General features: G+C 43.4%; 1 protein-coding gene across 1 annotated transcript in view; it reads left to right on the forward strand.

Annotated features, from left to right (window-relative positions):
- Positions 1-23081, forward strand: part of LOC124304570 (semaphorin-2A) — a 284223-nt gene extending 261142 nt beyond the window's left edge. Inside the window, exons 6-13 of the mRNA XM_046762967.1 lie at positions 12433-12495; positions 13826-13933; positions 16268-16538; positions 20262-20492; positions 20579-20992; positions 21089-21365; positions 21442-21889; positions 22360-23081. Of these exons, the coding sequence (XP_046618923.1) occupies positions 12433-12495; positions 13826-13933; positions 16268-16538; positions 20262-20492; positions 20579-20992; positions 21089-21365; positions 21442-21889; positions 22360-22434 (1887 nt within the window). The 3' untranslated portion in view covers positions 22435-23081. The remainder of the gene's footprint in view (positions 1-12432; positions 12496-13825; positions 13934-16267; positions 16539-20261; positions 20493-20578; positions 20993-21088; positions 21366-21441; positions 21890-22359) is intronic.
- Positions 23082-23297: the final 216 nt, after the last annotated feature.

The raw sequence follows: 23297 nt of genomic DNA on the forward strand, positions 1-23297 counted from the left end.
AAAAAAAACATCCCCCAACCACTCGCGACATTCATTTTCCTCGCAATGAAATCAGTGTTTCCTATCAACGTCGATAAACCGTTTTCCTAAAATCTTTGAAAAGTCATACTTTTCGTCTGAAAATTTCAAAAAAAGAAAAAAAAAAGTCAGATTGGATATTAAAAAAATTAAATTTAATTTTTGTAAGATCGGAATCGAGCGTCTATCTTTGGCGATTCCATCTTCCGCTTCTTCGCCCCTTCTTCGTAAACTTTTATTTATATTTCCTTCTCGTCTAAATCGCTCCCCGGCAGTCGTTCGGCAGATCTAAAAAGTTTTCAACAGAGAATCCGATGCCGAAGGCTCGAAACCTCCTCGGCTACTTTTTTTCGTGGCAAGTCTCTAGCGGTGAATGGCTCGTTGCCCCTGCACCGCGGAGTATAAGTAATTGCATTTTCGAATCGTTACTTCGGCCGGCTTTTGTGCGCTTTGGTACCGGGTTTCTTTGTGTTTGATTTCACCCACCCGGTCCCGCAGGGTATCCCCCATACCCACATGTTACAAAGGTATAGGTTACCCATTGACAATAAGCCGCAGAATTTTTATTTTTCCCCGTCTTCACACATACACACATATATATATATAATATGTTATACATGTAGGTATAGATGTATACGTACCTTTTTTTCCTTCACGGATGTATATTATATTTTATTCCCCGCACCCTAGGGAAAATCTAGCTCGGCCGTGTACCTAGGGGATGCCAATTTTACGAGCTTTATTTAGATACCATTTTTTCAATGAGGGTGACAGCTTCGCGCGCAACATGTGTCCCCTTTTTGCATCAACACCTATGCCTACTCGTACCGCATCGAATTTTTTTCACGCGTATCGTATCATAAAGAGAATGATACAAAGAAATGTAAAATGGAATGGAAGATTAAGGGAAAATATGTTATAACGATAAGATTAACAAGAAATTCTAAAAGCGGTATTATTTACCTCAAGTTGTATAAAGAGGGAAAAAATTGTTCTCAGCTCGGCGATTATCGTATAATAAAGTTGTTAGTTCCAAGTATTCCGATAATAACGAACATTGCGGAAAATGGAATTACACGCACGAGGAGAGCTTTCGCCGTCCTTCTACGTCGCAGGCGTGCGCTTTCCACGAGGGATTAACACCCTCGGGAATTGGGTTTCGATTTTAGTCCGAAGAGGGGGGGGGGGGGCTTGAGTCGTAAAATTCGAGTCACATAATCGTGTGAGTCGCTATCCTTATATTCGTCTGTGCACGAGAGACCTTCTGTCTTTTTTGCAGAAAAATGAAGAAAATGAAACGGTAACAAAATCGCTACTAGGGTGGAAAAAAAAAAAATATATAAGAAGGAAGTAGTAAAAATAATAAAAAATAACCACAACGAGATCCAATTTCTCGCTTTGCATACATGCATAGCGATCCCATGGTCTGACTCGAAGCTGTTATTAGCGACGTGTTATTTGAATAGGGATGAATACGCGGACCGCTGATGGTGTCTTATATCCTATTCATACTTATCATGGTGTTTCGTAACTTTGTTCGAGTTCTGTTTCGAGTTTCCCCCCTTCTTTTTCACCCGTGACTCAGCAGCAACGTTGTACGTGTTATGATCGCCTTCCTGCGAGGGTAGAAACAACGTTCTATATGCTAACGACTATGGAATTGTTTGTTGAAATATCAGACAGTTGTGTGTAAACAATTTTTCAGCTCAGTTTCCATTCTCCATTTTACCATACTCGTGTATCTGTGGTGTTTGAGAAACATTCTATGCTTAATGTTTCTTCGTAAAAATATTCCGTTTAATGATCGTAAAATTGCGTGAATGTTTATTTTATTTTACATTATCCTAGCAAGAGAAGAAAGGGTTTTCCCTTTTATACTTTGGTTCTACACAAGAAATTGTGTCGTACAAATATCATAGGATTATTCAATCTCAAATTATTCTGCATACACCTGAGTTTTCGTGTGAATAAATTGGACCAAGCGAAATTGCATGGAATCAGGGAACACGAAACTATTCAGGCACGGAACGATCCTACGTTACACAGAATTGTTCAGAGCAATAGATTTGCAATTTTCAGCGAACAAGGTACGTCCGCTGCTTCAGCATTGCGAGAATTTTTGTCGTAACATCCTGCGGAAGACGAGGGTGAATGAACCGGGGAAAAGTCGAATAGATATCGAATGTAACGTAGTCGGTACTAATAAAATACCGAACCGCAACCTGACGGCTAAAAGTATAGGATGTGTGGTACACAGATTACAGGTCCTTGGACAGGTCCAAGTTAACCGGCGAGCTTCGTGAAAGCTGACGTTTCCCGGCGTCAGAGCTGCCTCGTATACTTTTCCAGGCACATTCGCTCGCAACTCACTTGCATGTGCGCATGCATGTTTAAGCGGAAACTCTAACTCCCAACGCCGCCCGTCCAAGGCTGAGTTAAAGTATCGGAGGAAGCTGGCTGACGGGAATCGCGAGACTGTAAAAATAAAAATTCTGAAGAAGGATGTGATGCCAGGTGCAAAAAGCAGCGCCATAATCCTCGCGAAGTTAATGTACAGTCTCGTTCGAGGTGAGTCTTCGTGCATCAAACCTTAGAGCAGATCGGACTGTGCGCTAAATGGTTGTTAGATCGTAAAAATGTATTATTTCAATGGGCGGTTCCACATCATTTGTCGGGGATTAAGTATACGATGACAAGTATTTACTGTGCTGATTGATATTTGATTTTTTGAGTCAAAGGGATCCAAGTTTTCGTACGGTGGATGATTTGACGGCCTCCGCATGGACAACCAATGTCCAATCGCTGGATTCGGGTTAGGTTACCGACTTTGAACGTTGCTTCGTCAACATAGCGACAAGTTTAAAGTACTTTTCTTCATCTCAGCAGCGATACAAGTCTTTACCCTGCTCTAAATCAAGTTCAAGGTCGTTATCTTGCCCTAAATATTCCAGAAACAATGTCCATTTGTCGAATTTGAGTTAGGTTACAGACCCTTAAACGTTCCTTCGGTCAAGAGAAAGTCAAGTCTAGAGTCTTTACCCCGATCTTAGCAGCGTTGAAAGACTTCACCCTGCTCCGAGTCGATTTCAAAGTCTTTATCCTGCCTTGACTAAAGTTGAAAGTTGTAATTCTAACCTAGACCAAGTTCGAGGTTCTTTTGTATCGATCGAAGGAACACTCGGAGTCCTGATAACCTAACCACAGTTCGACAAACGGATGTTCACGCGGGTTCTTTGACCAAGGTCTGACATTACTAAAAATCAAAAGCGAACGCCGCTTAGGTGTGAACACATCGATGCGCAAATGTGCTCAGCGAATCCCGCAAGTTAAGGGTGCGATCGGTACGAGGTCGCGGTAAACAATCCTTCACACAGCGACGTGAAATATAAAGGCGAGGTGGGGTGGTGGTCCTGTTGCTTTCTGGAATGATGATATTAAATATACATTCCTCACTCGCGCGGCATCGCTGCATCGTATACGCATATACGTGGTCTGGGTGGATAAGATCCACCTCGAGCTGCTGGTCCATGGGGTGAAAGAGGGGCGAAGACGGAGGAGGAACCGCTTTGCCTAACCCAGACAAGATCGAGGCGCAACTTGTAGCGCTGGTTTTACGGTGGCGATGAATTTAGGATGGCTCTCCGAAAAATTCTAGTTTGACGAGACGCGCTTCTTCCTCGACAAACCCCTACATGAAAATGGGCTTACCATATACTTAACTGTTTTTAATAATTCAACGGCTACTCCGGCTTGTGGTTCCTTCCTTCTTTTTCTTCCTTCGCTTTCCTATGCTGTTCAAACCGCTACCTCAACTGGCTATGCAAACAATCCGGTTACACAAGATTTTTCACAAGTCGAGTCAAGTTTGGGAATATGTTCCAAAGGTTTGTTGTGTCGGAGAAATCCTCGACTCCTAAATACCGAATTCTAATCGTGACAATGCGTTGTCCATAGAACCGCGTCAGCACCTAACATGAATAGGAAATCACTCGGTGGAAAGACCCTTTGAGGTTCGTGTTCCCTGCACCCTCATAGAAACGGTGATCTGGATCTGTTCTCAGAGTCCGAAGAAATCCAATCCTAATTGCGCTATTCATGTGGAATCGGATATTTCTCACGACGATGTTATATTCGACACACGCAAAAAGAAAAAAAAAAAAAAAACAGTCGACTTTCGTAGAATTCCGAAGAGGTTTTTGTATTTCGTTTGTCTACCTTGCAGCGTGCCAAATCTTGTAAGCTGCATGGTAACTGTTAACTTTGACAATGTACGGAAGCGAGCTGATTCGAGCCACGTTTTGCTCACCTCTCCAGTTCTCGCGATGAAAGACAAACGGTTTTTTAGAACAAATTTGTATTCCAAGTTCCGAGAGCGTTCAGGAAAGTTCCACTTCGACAGAGAAGGGGGTTGCAGTCGGTGTAATTCTCGGGCAAAGATCGGGGCACGGCAAGTTTCCAGACGGTGGGCGTATATCTGAGAACATTTGTAATTGAAGACAACTAAACAGGGCAATTATCAGAACAAGTAACAGTCAACACTCGGAGTGTAGTCGAAAATCCGCTTCCTCTCGCTCCAATTCCGTTCCGTTCCACCCCCCTCCGGTGCTGCGTCAGTTTGGCAAACTTGCTGCAGCGCCACCGTCTTTAGTTTGTCTTTGCCACCTTTACTCGCTGCTTTACGGTTTAACTTTTTAATTACCGCGGCGACTCGTGCTTATTGTCACATTACGCCTACCCCATCTGCTAACCCGGGTTCTCTCGTCGTTTCAGCTCTGCTAACGAGGGCCAAGGACTGCCTAAAGGTCCTGAGCGTGCTTAGTGTGAACAAGACGGAAGTAGACATCCCCTATACCCGTTTAATTTATGGGAAAAGTGTTTAAATAGCCATAGATTTTTTTGCCAAGACCAGGTCCCGCTTCTTCTTACACCCAGGCTAGTCTACGGTTCGTACAGAGATTGTAAATTCTGGGCTCACGTTGAAAAGCGCACAACGTAACCGCCAAGTCTGGTAAAGTCTGAGCAAGCTTCCGCTACGCGTCTATACTGTACATATAAAAGAGTAGCGAGAAGGAAGGAAGAAATTTTCGCAAGTAAAAAGCCCTCGCTCTTTCCCGGTGCTGGGGGTTGTAAAAAAAATTTCAATTACACCTCCACCTCGCTCTTCCTCGCGTTCACACTCCGGAAGGAAGGGATGAATACGAAGATAAAAAATGAATGAAAATAAAAAAAAAAAAAAAGAAAGAAGAGAAAAATCGAAATAAAAAAAGAGAGAAACATATATACCGAGATAAAATTGACGAGATACGGAGTAAATCACCTGCAGAACCGAAACGCCGTTATCCGATTGAAATCGATATTGACTGCAGATTGAATTCCGACGAGAGATCAGAGTTGACAGTCCATTATGAAAAAAATGACTTACCGACCGTCGGGGTCTACATCGTCCCGCCCTTTTTTTTTATACCCTAACCCACGTATGTGCATCAATTTCCTATGAATATTCAGGCTGATGAAGCGCCTCCAAGCTCGCCTCTCCCTCCAGCTTTACACGGAGGATAAAGAAAAGATGGTCCACGGAGGGTGATGTGTTGGGGGAGTCCCGGCGATTCGGTCTGGTCGATCTGAGTGGCGCCCGATGTCCTGCGTTACTATTTAATGAGATAAAAAGGGCCGCGGTGGCTCTGCTCGATAAATTTTTAACGAATACCGCGGCTGTCGGGATGCGAGGTTCCAGGTTAGAGGGTGTCGGTGCCCATGGGATCCGCACAGTTTTCCTTCCTTAATATTTCATCGCCGTAAATTGTGTGATCTTCTTCCCCTTCTTACCGGCCAAATGTACCCCCCACCTCTTTTAGAACTGCCGACACACCCCGCCTTTCAAGGCGTTCGACTCATTTCTGTAAAGAAACGCGTAAGAAGTAGAGGTACACGAGCATGTGGAAGGAATCGAGTGAAAGGTATTCGACTGATTAAAAATGTATCAGCTGCTTACCCGTTCAAAAACGTCATCAAGAAATTACGCAGGTGCTCAATTGGTTCACACTTTTTTCTGAAACAATTGCAAAGGCTTTTGGTCACTCCTTGTAATAATGTGTCAAACGTATGGTACAGACATAAACTTGTGAAGGCAGAAATACGATGCAACGAAGGTTTGACATTGCGACTGAAGTTAATCGAGTTGAATTTAGTTGATATAATGCTATTTGAATGCAGGAAAAAAATTTCAAACACCATCAATTTTAGATGTAACGATACAATTATTGACGACTTTGAAGAGATGCGATTATCGAGTCATTACTACAGTGAGAAAATAAGGCGCATCTTGTTCGCAAATGAATTCTCAACAAAACTACAAAATCAAGTTTTGAGTAATGATGGAGTATTTTTTATTAAGGTATACGATGACTGTTCATTCCATTCAATGATTTTACCAATCATGTTTATTTGATCAACTTAGAAGTCAAATAGGAAACATGACTTTGTTTATTTGTAGAGAATTTACTTTTGACCAAGATAAACCTTAATACATTAAAATCATTCGAACAATGCGATATTTTCATTATAGAAATACTTCAATACCGGTATCTCTTCAAAGTCATAAATACAATTATGCCAATGTAGCTGAAATTTATATTTTTTCACGTTTTTTATTTCTCTTTTCTACGGGAATATTGTTGCAACTACCTGAATTAAAACTCGATGAACTCTTTTAAACCTTCGTTGTACGATATTTCGATTCGATTCTGTATATTTTGTGCATCCTCAAACTGAAACTAAAATATTTGAGAACATTTGAAAATTACTTGCACCAGTTAATCCCCGGTATTATAAATTTCCTATCCTAGGTAAGTAAAATCTCACGTTGATCTCTGACTGCACTTTTTTTTTCTTTCATCTCTTAACGACAATCGGCGTGTACCGGCATTAACTACTGTACGTTCGTAACGTATCTTGAATACAAGAGTACGCTTTACAGTCTCTTTTCTAAGAACATCGGTACGTAGTCGGGTACGTTGGAAGAGGCCCAGCAGAGAAAACTTCGGTAGCTAGTCCATCAGTCCAGTAGTTTGCGAGTTTCGGTTTCCGGGGTCCAACGCTTCGCAATTCTCGTTGCCTGAATTTACGGCCCTTTAGTTTTCGGGACGACCGTTTCGCTCCGTGGTTTTCATCGCGAGGATTCTCAACTCTGCGAACTTCCAGCATCCCACTTCCTTATCATCGCTTTCTATCCCGCGGCATAAAGTATCGAAATATCCAATGACTGATCATTTATCGTATCAACCCTACCACCTAGACGCTTTCATTATACACTCCCGTGATCAACACCGTTTATCTCACTTGCAATATTCGTAGCCGCGGTTATTCCAGCAAATGGAGAAACCCGATTCCACGATAGTGGGCAATAATTAATGGGGTAGGCAGCCGGAGTGCTGGTGGAGGGATTCGAGTGGTGGTATATACAAGTATTTCCCGTACCCTGGACCACCCTCACCCTCGTCAATTCGCTTCTCTTGAGTTTTAAAAAATTTCCTGGCCGCCAATAAGTCCGACCGACTACTCACTAGCGGTGTAATAAGCAGGGGCGATTGATATCCGCCTTGGCAGCATTAAATTCCACGGCTAACCGAAGGCTCGCCGGTAATTAAAAGCCAACCCATTACCGCCCTCGGCGGTATCTGCAGCCCGAGCTGTTGCGGTAATCATCACTATTCGCTTTTAGGTACCGAGAATTAAATTTCCACCTCACGCTGTGCGGTGCGATTTCTAGTCAGTGCGACGCAGTCGCGATTTTCACACTCTTGTAAGAATCTAATCCACCTTCTTTTATCTCGATCCTTGACGAGGTACCAAAGCAAAGACGACGACCTCACTCGTTAAAACGCACCAACGTTATATCAGCCACTGAATAGTTACACCCTCGAAAGCGGTAAACACCCTGGCTTCTTATCGCAGCTGGCCTCGTTGCCCTTTTCGTGAAAAGCACTTTTTTTTTCTCCAGGCTTAGATACGGAATGGGAAACAACTTGAGGGGTGATAATATCCTACGCAAAGCGTGGCCTATCGTTTCATCGCAGATGACACAATGACATTGATTTTATACGTATATTCCGCTCGTGTGCAAACTTGTATCTCTTTCCCCGGTGCCAGTCAACGTTTAGTGGATATTATGCGGACAGATTATTCACTGCCGTAAAAATAGCCGTGTTCAACATGGGTGGATCAGTTTAGTAGAAAAGCGTCCTCCCACATTCTTCAAAACAAATGGAAAAGAAAAAAAAAAGAAAAAAACAAATGCCGACGGACCTCGTGGCAGATTCAGACATTTTTTGACTTCTTTCAAGTGCCAAAAACTGATGATCTTTTTTCTCTTATATTCAGAAGACGTGACCATGAATCACTAGCCATGCTACCCAACATCAACGCAATACTAAATAATTATTTTTGATCTTCAACTGGTATATGTATAATAAAAGGAGATACTCAATTTTTCTTTGTTATTATAACTAATTGCAGATTTAGAGTAAAAGTTCTTCTACCCTTCTAATCGGATTGTCGAAATCTATCTGCGGTTTATCTTGAAATAAGACAAAATGATCGTGCTACTGTAAGGTAACGGAATCATTGCAAGCACATTATACGCGACAGATAAGGAACTTCGACTTATCCAGTAACTAAGACTCGGCATCGCCGGCGAAGTGGATTCAGCGACGCGTTTACGTGCCTAGAGTCGTATTTGATTCATGAAATTTTTTATAACGCAGAGCGTGAATAAATTGATCACGGCTCTTAGAAGTTTGGTATAAAGTTTTTACGGTGAGAAGCATCTCTTGAACGAAGTCAAATATTCCAATGGTTTACTTCGGTGGATGGTATTTATGGGGGTTTATGACTCCCTGCCGCGCCTAACCGACTCGCCGCCACTCCTAGAAGACAAAACTTTTCACTCCCTTATAACGTATGCTCATGTCAAAGGTTAATTCAGGCCTGGAGGAATTAAATATTGACCTCTGCCGATATTTATCCGTACACGAAACCAACGAAACTATGTAAAAAGTGAGCGAGAGTCGAGAAGCAGAGTGGTTTTTCTTCGTTTCGAAATTTGATGAATTGCTTTTTCGACTCTCCGAAAACTCGACATTCCGACACTTCTGTTGTGCGGCCACTCTACTTTTCGACACCCACCCCGAAGAAGTTTCAGGGCTCCTCTCCGATCTCTTCCGTAAACCCGGTGGCGAGGATAATGGAGACGATGAGACGACAACCGAAACCTAAAGTAACAGTTGACAGCCGCAACGTGAGCTTGCGGGCCGGCATCACAGGTACCCACCTGAGACTTTGACGGTAGAAAAAAGCGCACTGATTACAAGAGGGGCCCTGCTCCATGTGTAATCACCGTAGAGTCTGCCCGTCCCTCCGCCCCTTGTCCACAAAGTTCCCTTTATACCTTTCCACCTTCGCCCTTCCTTTTGCCCGGATCTGAGACATCTCTATTCAGCTCTGAAGGCTCGAAGCGTAGAGATGCTGGCTTGATTAAGCTCCCAGAGGTGATGATGACGTGGAGAAATATCAGGGGTTGTCATTCGCTCGTCGACGCTACTCGGTAACTCTTAACGGTGTTCTTGTACCCGCAACCGCCTGGCGATCATTATCGCTGGACAAGAAAAAAAGAACGACTATGGAGCGTACCAAGCGCTGATTAAATTTCATCTAACAATAAGAGTAGAAGAAGCAGCTCTGCCTGGTCTAATACAGTGAGAATGCTGTAGTTGAGTCCAGATGATTCAGCTCGAGATAAAACGGCATTCTTGTTCGTCTGCACTTGTTTTTCCTATTTGTTTCTTGGATAGAGTTAGACGAAGCTTCCTGATTTTCGACTTCTGTTAGTACCGGAGATGAGATTTTTCTCGTCGCTACATTTGTATCGATTGAAACCTGAAGCATAATTCGTGTCGTTGGTAATTCCAGTCGGAAAAATTTACGTTGAAATTTCGAAGTGCATATATTTGTCGATGAGGTAATCCTATGTTTATCTTCACCGAGGCATTGGATCGCAAGTTTGACAATAAATAAACGCCAATTTTAGTTTCTCGCTGAATAGTCAACGAATAAAATCTTTTGAGATACTCTATCTCTCACGTTTAAATTCGGTCTTGCTACGAATGTACTTTTTCCTACACTGTTTCACCGCATACCGAAAACTTGGTATCACCTTTTCTGTGGTTCACTTGCAATATGATAAGCAACGTTCAATCAGTCTTGATATTTACGTGTGACTGGTTGACCGATGTTTGGAATATTATGGCTCGGAAGAGAGTCGACACAAAAAATTGGTCACCTCATTTTTTCCGTATGAACCCAGTAAGAAGACGTAGGTTACTTCAAACCTTCAGGATAGTGAAGAGGTCAACTATTCTGCAATGTCGTACCTAGTTTCAAGATCACTACAGGCTTCGAATGACCTTACGAAGCTTCGACAAGTATTTTACATGGACTTTGGGTGACTCGAAAGACTTCGAATGACTTCAATTGACTTCATCTGACCACGACCACCTCTTGAGTACGAGGGGGTTTCACCATAAGTACTTGGAATACCATACGTGACTATCTGGTGATTAAAGTATTTCAAATAACTCGTTCGAATTCACATGCATTCTGCAAAATCTGAAAGAAACTTCGCATAACACCACGAATTTCTTTTACCCGATTTCGAATAACTTCTTATACCTTGCAGTGACTCGACAGTCAGTCTTTAAGAGGTTGAAGCGAATGACTTGAAATGATTCGAGCGGCCGTTCTAACAAGTCTTCAGCTGACTTTCCAAGAATGGTCAACCCTACTAATAAAGTATAAAAATAGCACAGCATGGGTCAGGTTTAATTTATGATCGGAATTAATATCAACACGATCTTCGTTAGTTTTTGATAAACCTATGCAGGTCGGTGGAAACGGGCGTGTGCAGAATATGAAGTAGGTGCCTGCAGAGGTGCTCGAGTGCCGCGAGGTGACGACGGGGTTATACGTGGCGAAGAGGTGCGGAGAACGGGGCTCTGGCTGGCTCTACTGAATCGGGCGAAAAGGGGGCTGCGCTACTTTCCAGTATGCACTCGACCTCCATGATAAGCACCGGCGGTATTAACGCCGCGCCGCACACGTCGAACTTAATTATAACGAAAGAAGATAAAGGAAAACACGCGCCGTGCCTCGAGTCGCGTCGATTACACGTTACATTTATTCTCGGCTCACGGAGAGCAAATTATGGCACCGAGACGCCGAAGAGTGCCTCGTTTTATTCGGTAATTTGGTGCCGACAGCGCTTTTCTCGGCTCGCTTCTAAACTCGCCTTGTTTTCTTCTTCTTCTCCTTCTTCTCCTTTCCTCTCTTGCTTCGTTTAAGTTTTTGTAAGAGCGAAGAGGAGAACGCATTCGCAGCTTATACACCTCCTGGCCTAACCATCTTGCGCAGCCGAGCCGTAAGTCGTTGACCTTATTCACCTCTGCGTTTGAAGTGAGGAAACGCGGTCCTGCCGCTCTCCCAGCCCACCACCTTGATAAATCCCGCACCTCTTCGCACCTTCGAGCTCTCATCTCCTCGCCAGCCGAGCCGAGCGGCAAGCACTCTTCACCGCTGAAAAATATGGAGTGTGTACTTCCCACTCGCGCTAAGACGCCTCTGGCCGGGGCTAGGAGAGCATAGACGAGCCTGCATATCACGCTTCGCTAGTCAAAGACAGTCATCCGCCGTCCGAGCGATAAAAAAAAATAACAGAGAAATCGAGTGGACGCGTCTACGAAAGTTCAAGTCGAATGGTTATTGATTTTTGTATTAATCAGATTCATTTGAAGGTGTGGGTAAAATTTGAAACAGACGAAATCTGAAGGAAATTGGATGGCTACTTTCAGCATCGTTGCTCTTGTGTTCAGGGATGCGTTTCGGGTGATATCATCTTCCGATCATGTTCCAATTTCTCAAAGAAAGAAATAAAATTTATTTATCGAATTTATGGAATTTTCTCCGCGCTCAAATCACACACATTTGATTTGGAAACAACTGGGTTATTTTAACTTAAGTAACAAAATTAATTTTTCAAAACTTAGAAGACTTGAAAAAACTGAACCAGCATCCAAAGGGTTCGAAAATTGTTTAAATTTTTCATTTATCAGAAAACGAGGATTTGCACTGCGGGGAAAAAATCAACAACGTAGGAATAATTTATTTTACGCAATTTCGTGAACGAATAGAGTAAACTACGAACAGAATTTGGATAATGTAGAAACAGACAGATCAAGTTGAGTATAACGCGGCTAACAAACCGGTTCCTAACCCGACCACTTATTTGAACAATAAGCGTTCTGTTCGAAAGCAATTTACATTAACGAAGCTGTTCGTTAACGATTCTTTGATTTTCTGTTACAGAGAGACGCTCTGAATCTGGAACCAAGCAACGTGGCCAATTGTGTGTCGAAAGGAAAGTCAGAGGTGAGTAAAACGAATAGAAAAGTTGTTGAAAAATGTTTTCTGCTCTGGAAATTGTGTCTCGACACGTGAGCAAGTTGATAGGAAAAAATAATCGGACGCGTATACAACATTTTTTATGTGTTGCAGAGTGAAAAAAAAAACCAAAAAAAAGAAAAAACTACCAGTGTACGAGTATATTTTATTACCGCGTTTACCGATTGCGCATCGAGAAGGTGAATCTACGTATAATGTACGCTTGTACATAGATATTCATTTATCCTGCGTGATTTTATTCCGCCCGCCCAATTGAACGCAGCAAAATGGCAACGCGAATAAAACATCCACGTGATTAAAATGTACACATCGCACGTGTATGCGCGCACAATATTTTTCCATTATCACGCTCTCCTGTCCAACTCCAATTGATTTGCATTTCCCTCTCTGGCTGGTGTAGAATATCAAGCCTGCAGCGTGCCTCGCAGGTGCAAACGCGTGTTTTAGACGGGTAAAATTCGCCTGTACAACCGATATAACGTAAATTTATATCATCGAGGGTATAAATATTTTTGTAAACAGTAAAAGAGATTTAAAAAAAGAAATGAAAAAAATAAAAACTGATTAAAATACGCGCGCACACATCGGTAACTAAAATCGAACGGCGATTTATTTATTGATATTCATTTACCCGTAATTCGTGATAAAAATTTTTATACAAACGATCAACCTGTAAACGTTTGTCACGGTGTATTCGATTTAAAGTAAATATCGAGAATAGAAGGGACCGAGCGGATCAGTAAGCCTACGACACTCGAAGACGAGAGTTCGATTTTGAAGTGCGTGAACAAGACTCTGTCGAGTGTGAAAGAAATCAATCCTGATTAGGTGATATATCGAGAATTAATATACGACGACACTTAAAATAACAAATATAAAATCACGTGATTAAATAAAACAGCACACTCAACAGCATACTCAAGTATTGACATTCGAGCTCCCTTCAATATATATATATATAATTATATTGAAGTTTTCACGTACATTTTGACGATAACTGCCCGATATCTTCGCTGTCATTCTTCTTTATTCACTTTTATCACAATTTTGAATTGAATTTCACGCTTAGTGTATTATACGCTTTGTACCGTTTCTTCTCGTTCAACATTAAAGTATGAGGTCAAATTTGTTGGCTTGCGCCGCGTAGGGGGAAATAATTTTTTACTCCATTACAAATGCTATCGTATAGCTCGTCGATAACCGTAAATAAACGAATAGTTTTATGCATTTTTGTTTAGTAATCTAGTTGCTTCGATGCCCATGGTTGTACAAAAAAAAAAAACATTACTTGTTCCAGCATTTCGACTGCCGCAATCACATCCGAGTAATACAGCCGATGGGTGAAGGGAATCGCCTATACATGTGCGGAACGAACGCTCACTCGCCTAAAGACTGGGTGATATACGTAAGTACCGCAAGCTTCGCACGCCTAAGATTATTAAATCCGAAATTAAGACGCACTGAGAAAAATTTAATTTGTTACAGTAACTAGAAAAATTCAGTAAAACCGGTATCGTTAAAAGAACTGTTCGAATATTGTTGAAATTACGAAAAACGAGGTACGCCTAACCATTTTGCGCTGTCGTCGATCCTTTTTTGGTAATTGCAACGCAAAATCAGTTTCTGAGGTTTACTCTACTTTTTTAGTTAAATAAGGCTTCAACGTCAATTTATCGTTGCACGAGCTTAAATTTTCGCAACAGTCACAAGAAAATATAGTAACAGTGATCGTAACGAGAAAGACTAGCAACGGATACTAGAGTTTCCGGTAACAGCTAGAAAACTAATTTTCATTTTCTACCTAGAACTATATTTTTCGATTTTGGTAAAAAATGAAGATAGTCAAAGACTGAGCGGTGAGCGGAACTAAAAAATTTCTCTCAGTGCAGGAAATAACGGGTATCCCCAATCATCCAAGCATTGTTCCATCTAAGGTATAATAGAACGAGAAGCTTCCCCTCCCAGAAAAAGATTTTTACTCACTACGTTGAAAATTATTATCCTCCAGAGTACAGTAGAGTGTTCTTGTTGGTAGAAGGACCGAGGAGCCTCGTTTAAGTGGGTTTTCGGGGTGCTTGTGTCTTCCGTAATCTTCTTAGGCAAATTTCACGTCATTACGTCGTATAATAGCTCTGGTCAAAAGATCCCGGGTCGATTTATGGGCCGGGTTCTACGTGTCTCACCTGCACCTCCTCGTTTTCGTGTCGGTATGCACGCGCACGTATAACGGGGTTGTTGCCGAGTAGACGACATCGCCTTGGCGCTATAGATTCGCCTCCGCGAATCGAGCCCCGCCGATACGCGCCCAGCTCGCCTATTGCCATAGTTATCCGTTGTAATCGAACGATGTATTAGTCAGCTACTCCAATTTCAAGGGTTGTGTGCTCTCCAACCCTGCTTTCGCAGGCCTGCTACTCGACCGGGAGAGATTAATGCCGGGCAGCCGGTCCCTGGGCTCGGCCTTTAAACACTGATTCGATGTATTCGATTGATTTCAGTTAACCAACTATTGATGGACGCTCGGTAGCGTTCGGTTCGATATCTCAAGCCCGCAGGCACGTGTATAGATTGGTCTACCCGTGTCAATTTCCGAGTCGATCTGTTACCTTTTTCGAACATGCTGCAATGTTCCAGTGGAATCGTTTCAAATGTTGTTAGAATCGCAAGAAAACCAAACACAAGTAAATATTTCGTGGGATTATGGCTGTCGATCACAAGTTTTCTCGATATCGTAACGTTCGATCTGTTTGCCTATACGTGTAGTTTACCACAGTTTCTCAGTATCAATTCATTACTACATTAACATCAAATGATCGCGACAGTTTCAAGAAAATATTAGTGTAATTACTGACCGTCATAAAACAAAATGGTATCACGTACTGGCGATGAAAACTTATTTTCGTGTTGTACCTGGAACTGTATTTCTTAATTAGGTATTAAAGAGTTTAAATGGTTGATGACTGTAAAGTAACGACACCAGAAATTTCTCTCGGTGTACAGGCGGGTATTCGAGTTTGATCCTTTACGAGAATAGGTCGATGACTTTCTTCTGATTTCCTGCTAGTGAAGCTCATGTTGTACCCAAATGCACCGATATGCACTCAAGTACGCGAGGGAAAGTTCACAATAGTCAATAATAGTGGAAATCTTTAGTATCAATCAAAATTACAGGTAATTCAAATACATCTTATTTCAAAATCTTAGGTCCCTAAAATCGTGGAGAGCCTGGCTCTATTCAAATTCTAGAATACTTTGTCAAACAGACAAAGATATCAAGGAAATGTGTTGAAATTTTTTAACTTCGATACCATTTTTGGAAACTGTGTTCCAAGAATCCGTTTAAGATTTGGGTATTCATACTTATATCTGACTGTATTTTACTGAGCTATCGCCATTTTCGTAATCCATCTTAAATCCGAGTTTATAACTAGCGATCTAAAAATGTAGTAAGAGCTGAAATGTCTTTATAATTCCGTCAAAGTCCACTCACCTTGTGCAAAATCGAATTAAATTATTGCCAATGACATATCTAGTTCTGAATTAACCGTCTAGAATCCGAGTAAAACCTAGACTGCCAGCGAAAATTTGTGTAATAACAAGGCAGAACACAGATTTGAGTATCTTACCGAAAGCACTCTGCGAAATCTGAAAAGCTGTAACGACGCATGAAAGTAACTGGCACGGGTGCGCGGAGAATGAGACGAGCGGAAGCTCGAAAATGAATGTTTTAAAATTTCAGAGCAATCTGACGCATCTACCGCGGCACGAGTTTGTGCCAGGTGTTGGTATGGGGATAGCAAAATGCCCGTACGATCCTGCGGACAACTCGACAGCCGTTTGGGTGGAGAAGGGAAATCCTGGCGAACTCCCAGCTCTCTACTCCGGAACGAACGCCGAGTTTACAAAAGCCGACACGGTCATTTTCCGGACTGATTTGTACAACCTGACCACCGGACGAAAGGAGTTCAGCTTCAAACGGACCCTGAAATACGATTCGAAATGGTTGGACAGTAAGTAACGTTGATCCTCGTCATTAATCCCACGTTTTAATTTCATCCGAAGTACCTGCGATTTACACGTGGATTTGGTTCAATTAATTTTCGAGACAGTATCGACTTCCCAGAGGCTAATGTGCTCGGCTTGTGAGGCTTGGTGCCTAGATCGGGATTCAACATCAGCGCGAAGAACGGGCGTTACTTTGCTACATCCGGGCAACCGAAAGCTCGCTGAAAACGAGACTCGATAACCTCGTGTCGAAACAAGCAGCTTCAAAGCAAGTTTGGCAAGACAGAAACGATGTACTTCTCCCTGCCATTCGTTCTGACATTCGTTAAGGTTCCAAGCGAGGAATAAAGTGTCCCAAAGTTTTATAGCGATTGGGTGAATTTGTTCCCAAAGTTCTTATCGGGCGACGGTATCGTCCTGCCTAATTAATTAGCGAGTCGTTGAGCTTGAAGCTCGGAGTTCATTGGCGTTGGTATCAACTCCCGATGACAAGCCTGAAGTAGCGCGATTTGAATCTTTGGAGAGCACCGTCCCTCTCGAATACTAGGCGGGAGATCTCAGCATCCCGCAGCACGTCACGCGGTGCCCGCCGAACCCTTCGTGAAACACGCGCAGAGGACCCATGATTAGCTATTTGTTTCGCCGTTTAATTTAAAGCCAGACTCTCCCTACTGCCGACACCCTCGCGCCTCTCGTGTTAACATCAAGGGCCATTCTATATTGAGTTTGTCTATTAGTAAAAGCGTTGATTAAATACGAGAGAGAGTCGAGAGACGGATGGGTTCACGTGCCCGTCGTCAAGTCTAAAGTACATACAATGAAGACTGATGTGATTCCCCGGCCCGAGTCAGAGGACGGAGAACGATAGGGAAAGAGAGGCAGAATAACCGGCAGATGCGACAAGAGATTCGCAGAGTGAGGGGAGGAAGTGGAAATTGCAAAAAAGTTGCGGAATAAACTTCTCTTCAAAGTTCGTTTTTACCGTGGTTCACACTGTTTGTTTTCGCATTACCAGTGAATTACAAGCACGAACAGTACGAAGTAAAGCACCGTGTAAAATACAACGTCGCCAGATTATAAAACATCGTTCTTGTATCCAACCCTCAAGTACGGTCAGATGACAATTGATACAAGGTTTAAAATGACAATCAAACAAGTCACGCATCGAAGTATTCCAAAGTAGGTTAAATATGCAGGTTTTGGTCACCTTAGCGATAGTTTGGGTTATCGTTTGACCCAGTGCTTTGATCTATTTATGTAGACACTTGTGTCAAAACAATGGAGTGTACCGGGAATTAAAACTGCTGTCCAAAACTTACTCAATGTCAGATTTTAGCCACGAATCAAAGTCATGTTGAGAAATACAGAGTTTACAAAGGTGGCCACAAATGGTGCATCTGAGCTACGTGAATTCCAGGATTTAGAATCGCAGTGCACAGTTCAGTTACGCCTGTCGGAGAGACAAATTCATTCGCGGTTTTTTACTGCCGAAGCTTGTACTCGTAGGAGTGAAAAAATTAGGGTTTAAAGACGGTGCTGCAACGGAAAGAGAGGGTACGAGGAAAAGTGACATAAAGTGGGAAGTCAAAGTCGACAATTGAATTCACGTGGTCTCGAAATTCGGTAGACGATATTTCAAAGAGGGTCTCGGGATCGAAATAAAAGCGATATCCTGGGGTTTCCGAGGGCGGAATTTAAGTGCGCGACGTCTGATTAATTTTGAAAGGAATCCTTCGAGCGGTAGTCAAGACGGGAGGGTGAACTTTGCATTCTAATTAAATTATCTCTTTCAAAATGAGAAGAGAAGCCTCGACGACGAGTCGGGGACTCGGCGCCAGGCTCGATACCAACGAAAACCGCAATCCTCTGGCCCCCGCGGCCCTCTCGTTGTTCAATAGAAACTCCGAAAGCGCTGGAAGCATGGATGGCACTAAATCGAGACAGTACTCGCATGATATAACTTCCTCTGCCTGAAGTAAGACAATCGGTCCAACCGTTGGGCTGTGAGGAAGATTAGAGAGTCCACCGTCAACTAGCGCCAGAATTTCGCCTAAAACCGGCGCAGTGCGGTGCAGCGACACCGAGTTCTCGGCTGCAGATTACAGAAACCGCAAACCGGCGGCCCTCTCAACAGTGAACATTTTCCTCGGGAAATACGCGATCGTTATTCTCAGTTACCGCATCACCACACACACCACCTCGTGGAGGACGAGTTGCTTTTGTCCGAATCTAGTCCGAATGATATTGAATTTCAGCCAACCGCTGTTTGCAGGTCGATGGGGACGCAAACCGCGAGATCGGAAATCATAAAGAGCAAATAATCCGGACATGGTGTATACAGGCCAGGAGAGTAAGCTGCAAAGTCATAACTAACAAGGACAGTACCCGGGTGTAGCTCACAGATTTTCTTCATTCCGCGACAGGTTGTCGTATATCAGGAAACTTCGGTGTTGTATTTTATTTGCGCGCTAAACTACCCTCAAGGTTTAATATAAAAAAGTAAAGACTGCCACCCCGTAGGGTAAAAGGACATTGAGCACGTCGTCGTTTGTCGATAGCAAGTAATGTCCGATTGGTTGTATCAAGAAATTTCACATCGTTATCGAATAATCGTAGACAATCGATTTTTGGGACCGAACTCTACGGTTGAATTTACTCTTTAAACGACAAATTGCGGAATTACGAAAATCGACGAGGTACACCTATACGCCAGTTGGGGGGCAGAAAGTCGGTATTCGCACGGATTACTCTGTTCGTTTCTATTTCTTATCCAGACCGATAATACCCGTGAGCGAAAATTTTTTTTCAGGGGTAAAAACTTCGCCCTCAATAAGCACCCCACTCTCATCTTGTATACAGATTTTGCCGAATGGCGGTACAGGGTCGATCCACTTGGCTCGGAGCCCCGCATTTCAAATCAGAACTCCAATTTCTCCCTCAAATTCTTGCTACTTCAACGCTCGATTTATTCCCCAAAAAAAGGTCGTCGCTTCCCGGGGCGCTGCTGTGCAGTCGAGTCGCGAGAAATTATGCGCCCCACACTTCGATGCAGGCAGAGGCAAGAGCTGATTCCGACCGACTGCAAGGCAACAAATACATTCCAAGCACGGGCCGAGGTACTCGGGAAGTTATCCTATATCCTCCGCTTACATGCCACCGGATATCACGTGCACCCCTGGCTTAATTGTACAGCAGCAGGATTAATTATTCGTGACCGAGTTTACGTTTACTTCTAGTTTCCTACTGCCCCTTACCGCTTGTAACTTTAGATTTTAAATTCTTCCCGGAAAATTAATGTATCAACGGTAGAACGGAAAGGATACCGATCGCCTCACAGAAAATGGGTATCAAATTATCAAGGTGAGTCGATCGTAGAGAAGAAGCTTTTATTGGGGGGTAGATCACGTACGTACGAAACTAATCACGGCGATCGGATTCTGTTCGCCTATGAATCAGGTATACACGTGGCTGATTTATGGACAACTAACGTATTTATTTGAGGAACAGCGTATGTTGAATACTCGAGTTGTTGGCGAGCAAATCTTATCCCGTTTTGCAGGATCAAAAACGCTGCAAGATAGAAGTCGATTGGAGAAAAATTCATGTCCGGTGACACACTTCAAAGTCTGATAACTTGGGCGTTGCTTAAATATGATAGACGATCAACTTTTGATAACCATGAGTCCAACGGTATCATTACTCAAGAATGTCCTATCTAATTGCTTCAGAACCAAATTTCGTCGGATCGTTCGACATTGGAAGCCACGTGTTCTTCTTCTTCCGCGAGACCGCAGTCGAATACATAAACTGTGGTAAAAGCGTTTACTCGAGGGTAGCACGCGTGTGCAAGCGAGACACCGGCGGGAAGAACATTCTCGCCCAGAACTGGGCGACGTATCTGAAGGCCAGATTGAACTGTTCAATCCCTGGGGAATTTCCATTCTACTTCAATGAGATTCGTGAGTAAACCTAGGATGAACCGAGGTCCGACAATCGGTAGAGAACCGCTTTCGCAATAGACTATAATGAGTGTTTTCTGGTCCAGAGAGTATCTACAAAGTGCCAGGTGATGACACGCACTTTTACGGGACGTTTACGACGTCGACAAACGGTCTGATGGGCTCGGCCATCTGCTCCTTCCACATCGACGCGATCCAGGAGGCGTTCCGTGGAAAGTTCAAGGAACAGGCGACCAGCAGCAGCGCCTGGCTACCCGTCTTGTCGAATAAAGTACCCGAGCCCAGGCCCGGCCAGTGTGTGAACGACACAGAGACACTCCCTGACACCGTCCTCAACTTCATCAGGTCACATCCGTTGATGGACTCGGCGATTTCCCACGAGAACGAGAAGCCCGTATTCTACAAACGTGACGTAATGCTCACTCGGCTGGTCGTCGACAAGCTGAGGATAGACTTCGTCGGCATGGACCTCGACTACACGGTTTACTACGCTGGATCCAGTGAGTCGCGGAGTCCATTCTTTCAGGCCCGATAACTTCTTCCACCGTCCAACTCCGCGTGACACTAATTACGTTTTAACCAATGTTTTTTTCAAGGCGACGGAAGAGTGCACAAGGTAGTTCAATGGCTCGATGGAAACGGAGAGTCCCAGTCCATTCTCTTGGACGTATTCGACGTGACTCCTGGCGAACCGATCCAGGCGATGGAGATCTCGAAGGAGCACAAGGCGCTCTACGTCGCCTCCGACCATCGGATCAAGCAGATCGATTTGGTCATGTGTTCGAGACGCTACGACAACTGTCTACGTTGTGTCCACGATCCGTACTGCGGATGGGACAAGGACACCAACACCTGCAAGCCCTACGAACCAGGGTAAGTGTACCGACGTGACGAGAACCGATTTTCACTGACCATTCTCGACGTTCCGGATCCTTCTTCTGCTCCTCAGGCTTCTTCAGGACGTTTCGAACAGCACCGCTGACGTCTGTGACAGCAGTGTTGGGAAACGGAAGCTCGTCGTTACTTGGGGCCAGTCGGTGCATCTTGGCTGTTTCGTAAAGATGCCCGAAGTCCTCGCTAATCAGGAGGTCAGGTGGTACCATTACAGCAAAGAGAAGGGGCGGTACCAAATCGTCTACAAGTACGGCGCTGGTGGTGACAAGTTCATCGAGACATCGGAGAAGGGACTTGTCATCGTTGGAGTGAACGAGCAGGACGCTGGTCGTTACGACTGTTGGCTTGGCGGTGCGCTACTTTGCTCCTACAACATCACCGTCGACGCTCACAGGTGTTCCGCACCGGCAAAGTCGAACGATTATCAGAAAATATATTCCGACTGGTGCCACGAGTTCGAGAAGTATAAATCGGCAATGAAAAGCTGGGAGAGAAAGCAAGCGGTGAGTCTTTCACATCTTCGTTCAGCTAATTGTTAGTGGTTTTGAGAAATCAGGGTTGCCCGCGTCAATCTATTGGAACCCGTGAAAATACAGTAACGATCGGAAGACTTCGTACTTGAAGAATAAGCTCTAGTGCGGTATCGTTCATTTGATCAATCAAGCTCCGACATTCACAGAGACAAAAATGACCACATCACTCGCGTCCTGACATCGTGCTTTACGTTTCGTGCAGTCTTATGCATCTGTGGGAAAATTCCTGGTTACTCTAATGCGCGGCTTGAAGGACGAAGATTTAACGATGAACGTCTTGAAAATATTCTAGCTCGCCTCATGGCTGCATAAGAGTGTTCGAAAAATAGTCATTACGCCAACCACACGCAAGGTGGATTGAATCGAATTGTCGAGAACGTTTAAGAAAACAGTAATGTAGGTTCGTGAATGAAGAGAGCTCCCTTCTTGTTCTGTTTTAGCAATGCGCTTCACGGCAGAACGACAGTAATCAAAACGTTCACACTAACGAGGTCTACGGTTCGTCCCTGGTGTGATGAATCGACGGCTCAAGCGCCTTGACTCACTTGACGTTAAATAAAATACCGGAGGTTATTGTCGAGCAGGCAAGCGTTGACGTACCGTTAAAAAACGTTGGTCCAAGTACGGATAGTGACGAGTCCCTAAAAATTTTCATGATAATAACCGGAGCCGTATCGTTGGCGGTTACCGGGAGTGTAAATTGAAAAGGAACTGAGTGAAAAAACGATTGAATAAAAGAAATGAAAATAAATTTAACAATGGTAATAAAGCTAAGAAAACACCGGTGAAAATTATGAGATTATACGCAATGAGCATGTGCACCGAAGCCATTCACTCTCTCTTTCTCTGTCTCTTGATGGCTTCTGATTATAATTGAACCTTTGAACCTCGAATCACAAATTTCTTGAAAACAATTGCCTGCTGTAAATATAAGCCTGTATCGATACAGTGTGTAAACACGGCTTTTGGTATGAGTGTAAATATATCGTTTTATGATGCCAAATTTTAGTATCACCGTAAATTGTTAAAGTGCACAGTTTTTTCGATTTAACCGGACACGCGTTGAATTGTGTCAAACGAAACAGAGCGAAAAAAAAAACAAATGCTGACATCGATTTAATCACCAAAATCAACAAAAAAAAAAAAAGAATGAAATAAACGTGTGCTGTCACCGAGCTTATCACGCTCGACTATCCGAGCGTGTATCAATGAGAAATAAAGAACGAAACCCCTTCTCTCAAGCCAAAGTTCTTCACAGCAACCGCGCCAGCATGCACAATTAATCTTTCACCGTTTCGTGCTATGGTCAAGCACACTGCAGTACGCAACGGGGCGGACGTTTTGCTAACCGGAAGTGAGTCGTTACCGCATGTTGAAC

This window comes from Neodiprion virginianus, chromosome 5 (assembly GCF_021901495.1).
Source record: "Neodiprion virginianus isolate iyNeoVirg1 chromosome 5, iyNeoVirg1.1, whole genome shotgun sequence".
NCBI classification, from domain to species: Eukaryota; Metazoa; Arthropoda; class Insecta; order Hymenoptera; family Diprionidae; genus Neodiprion; species Neodiprion virginianus.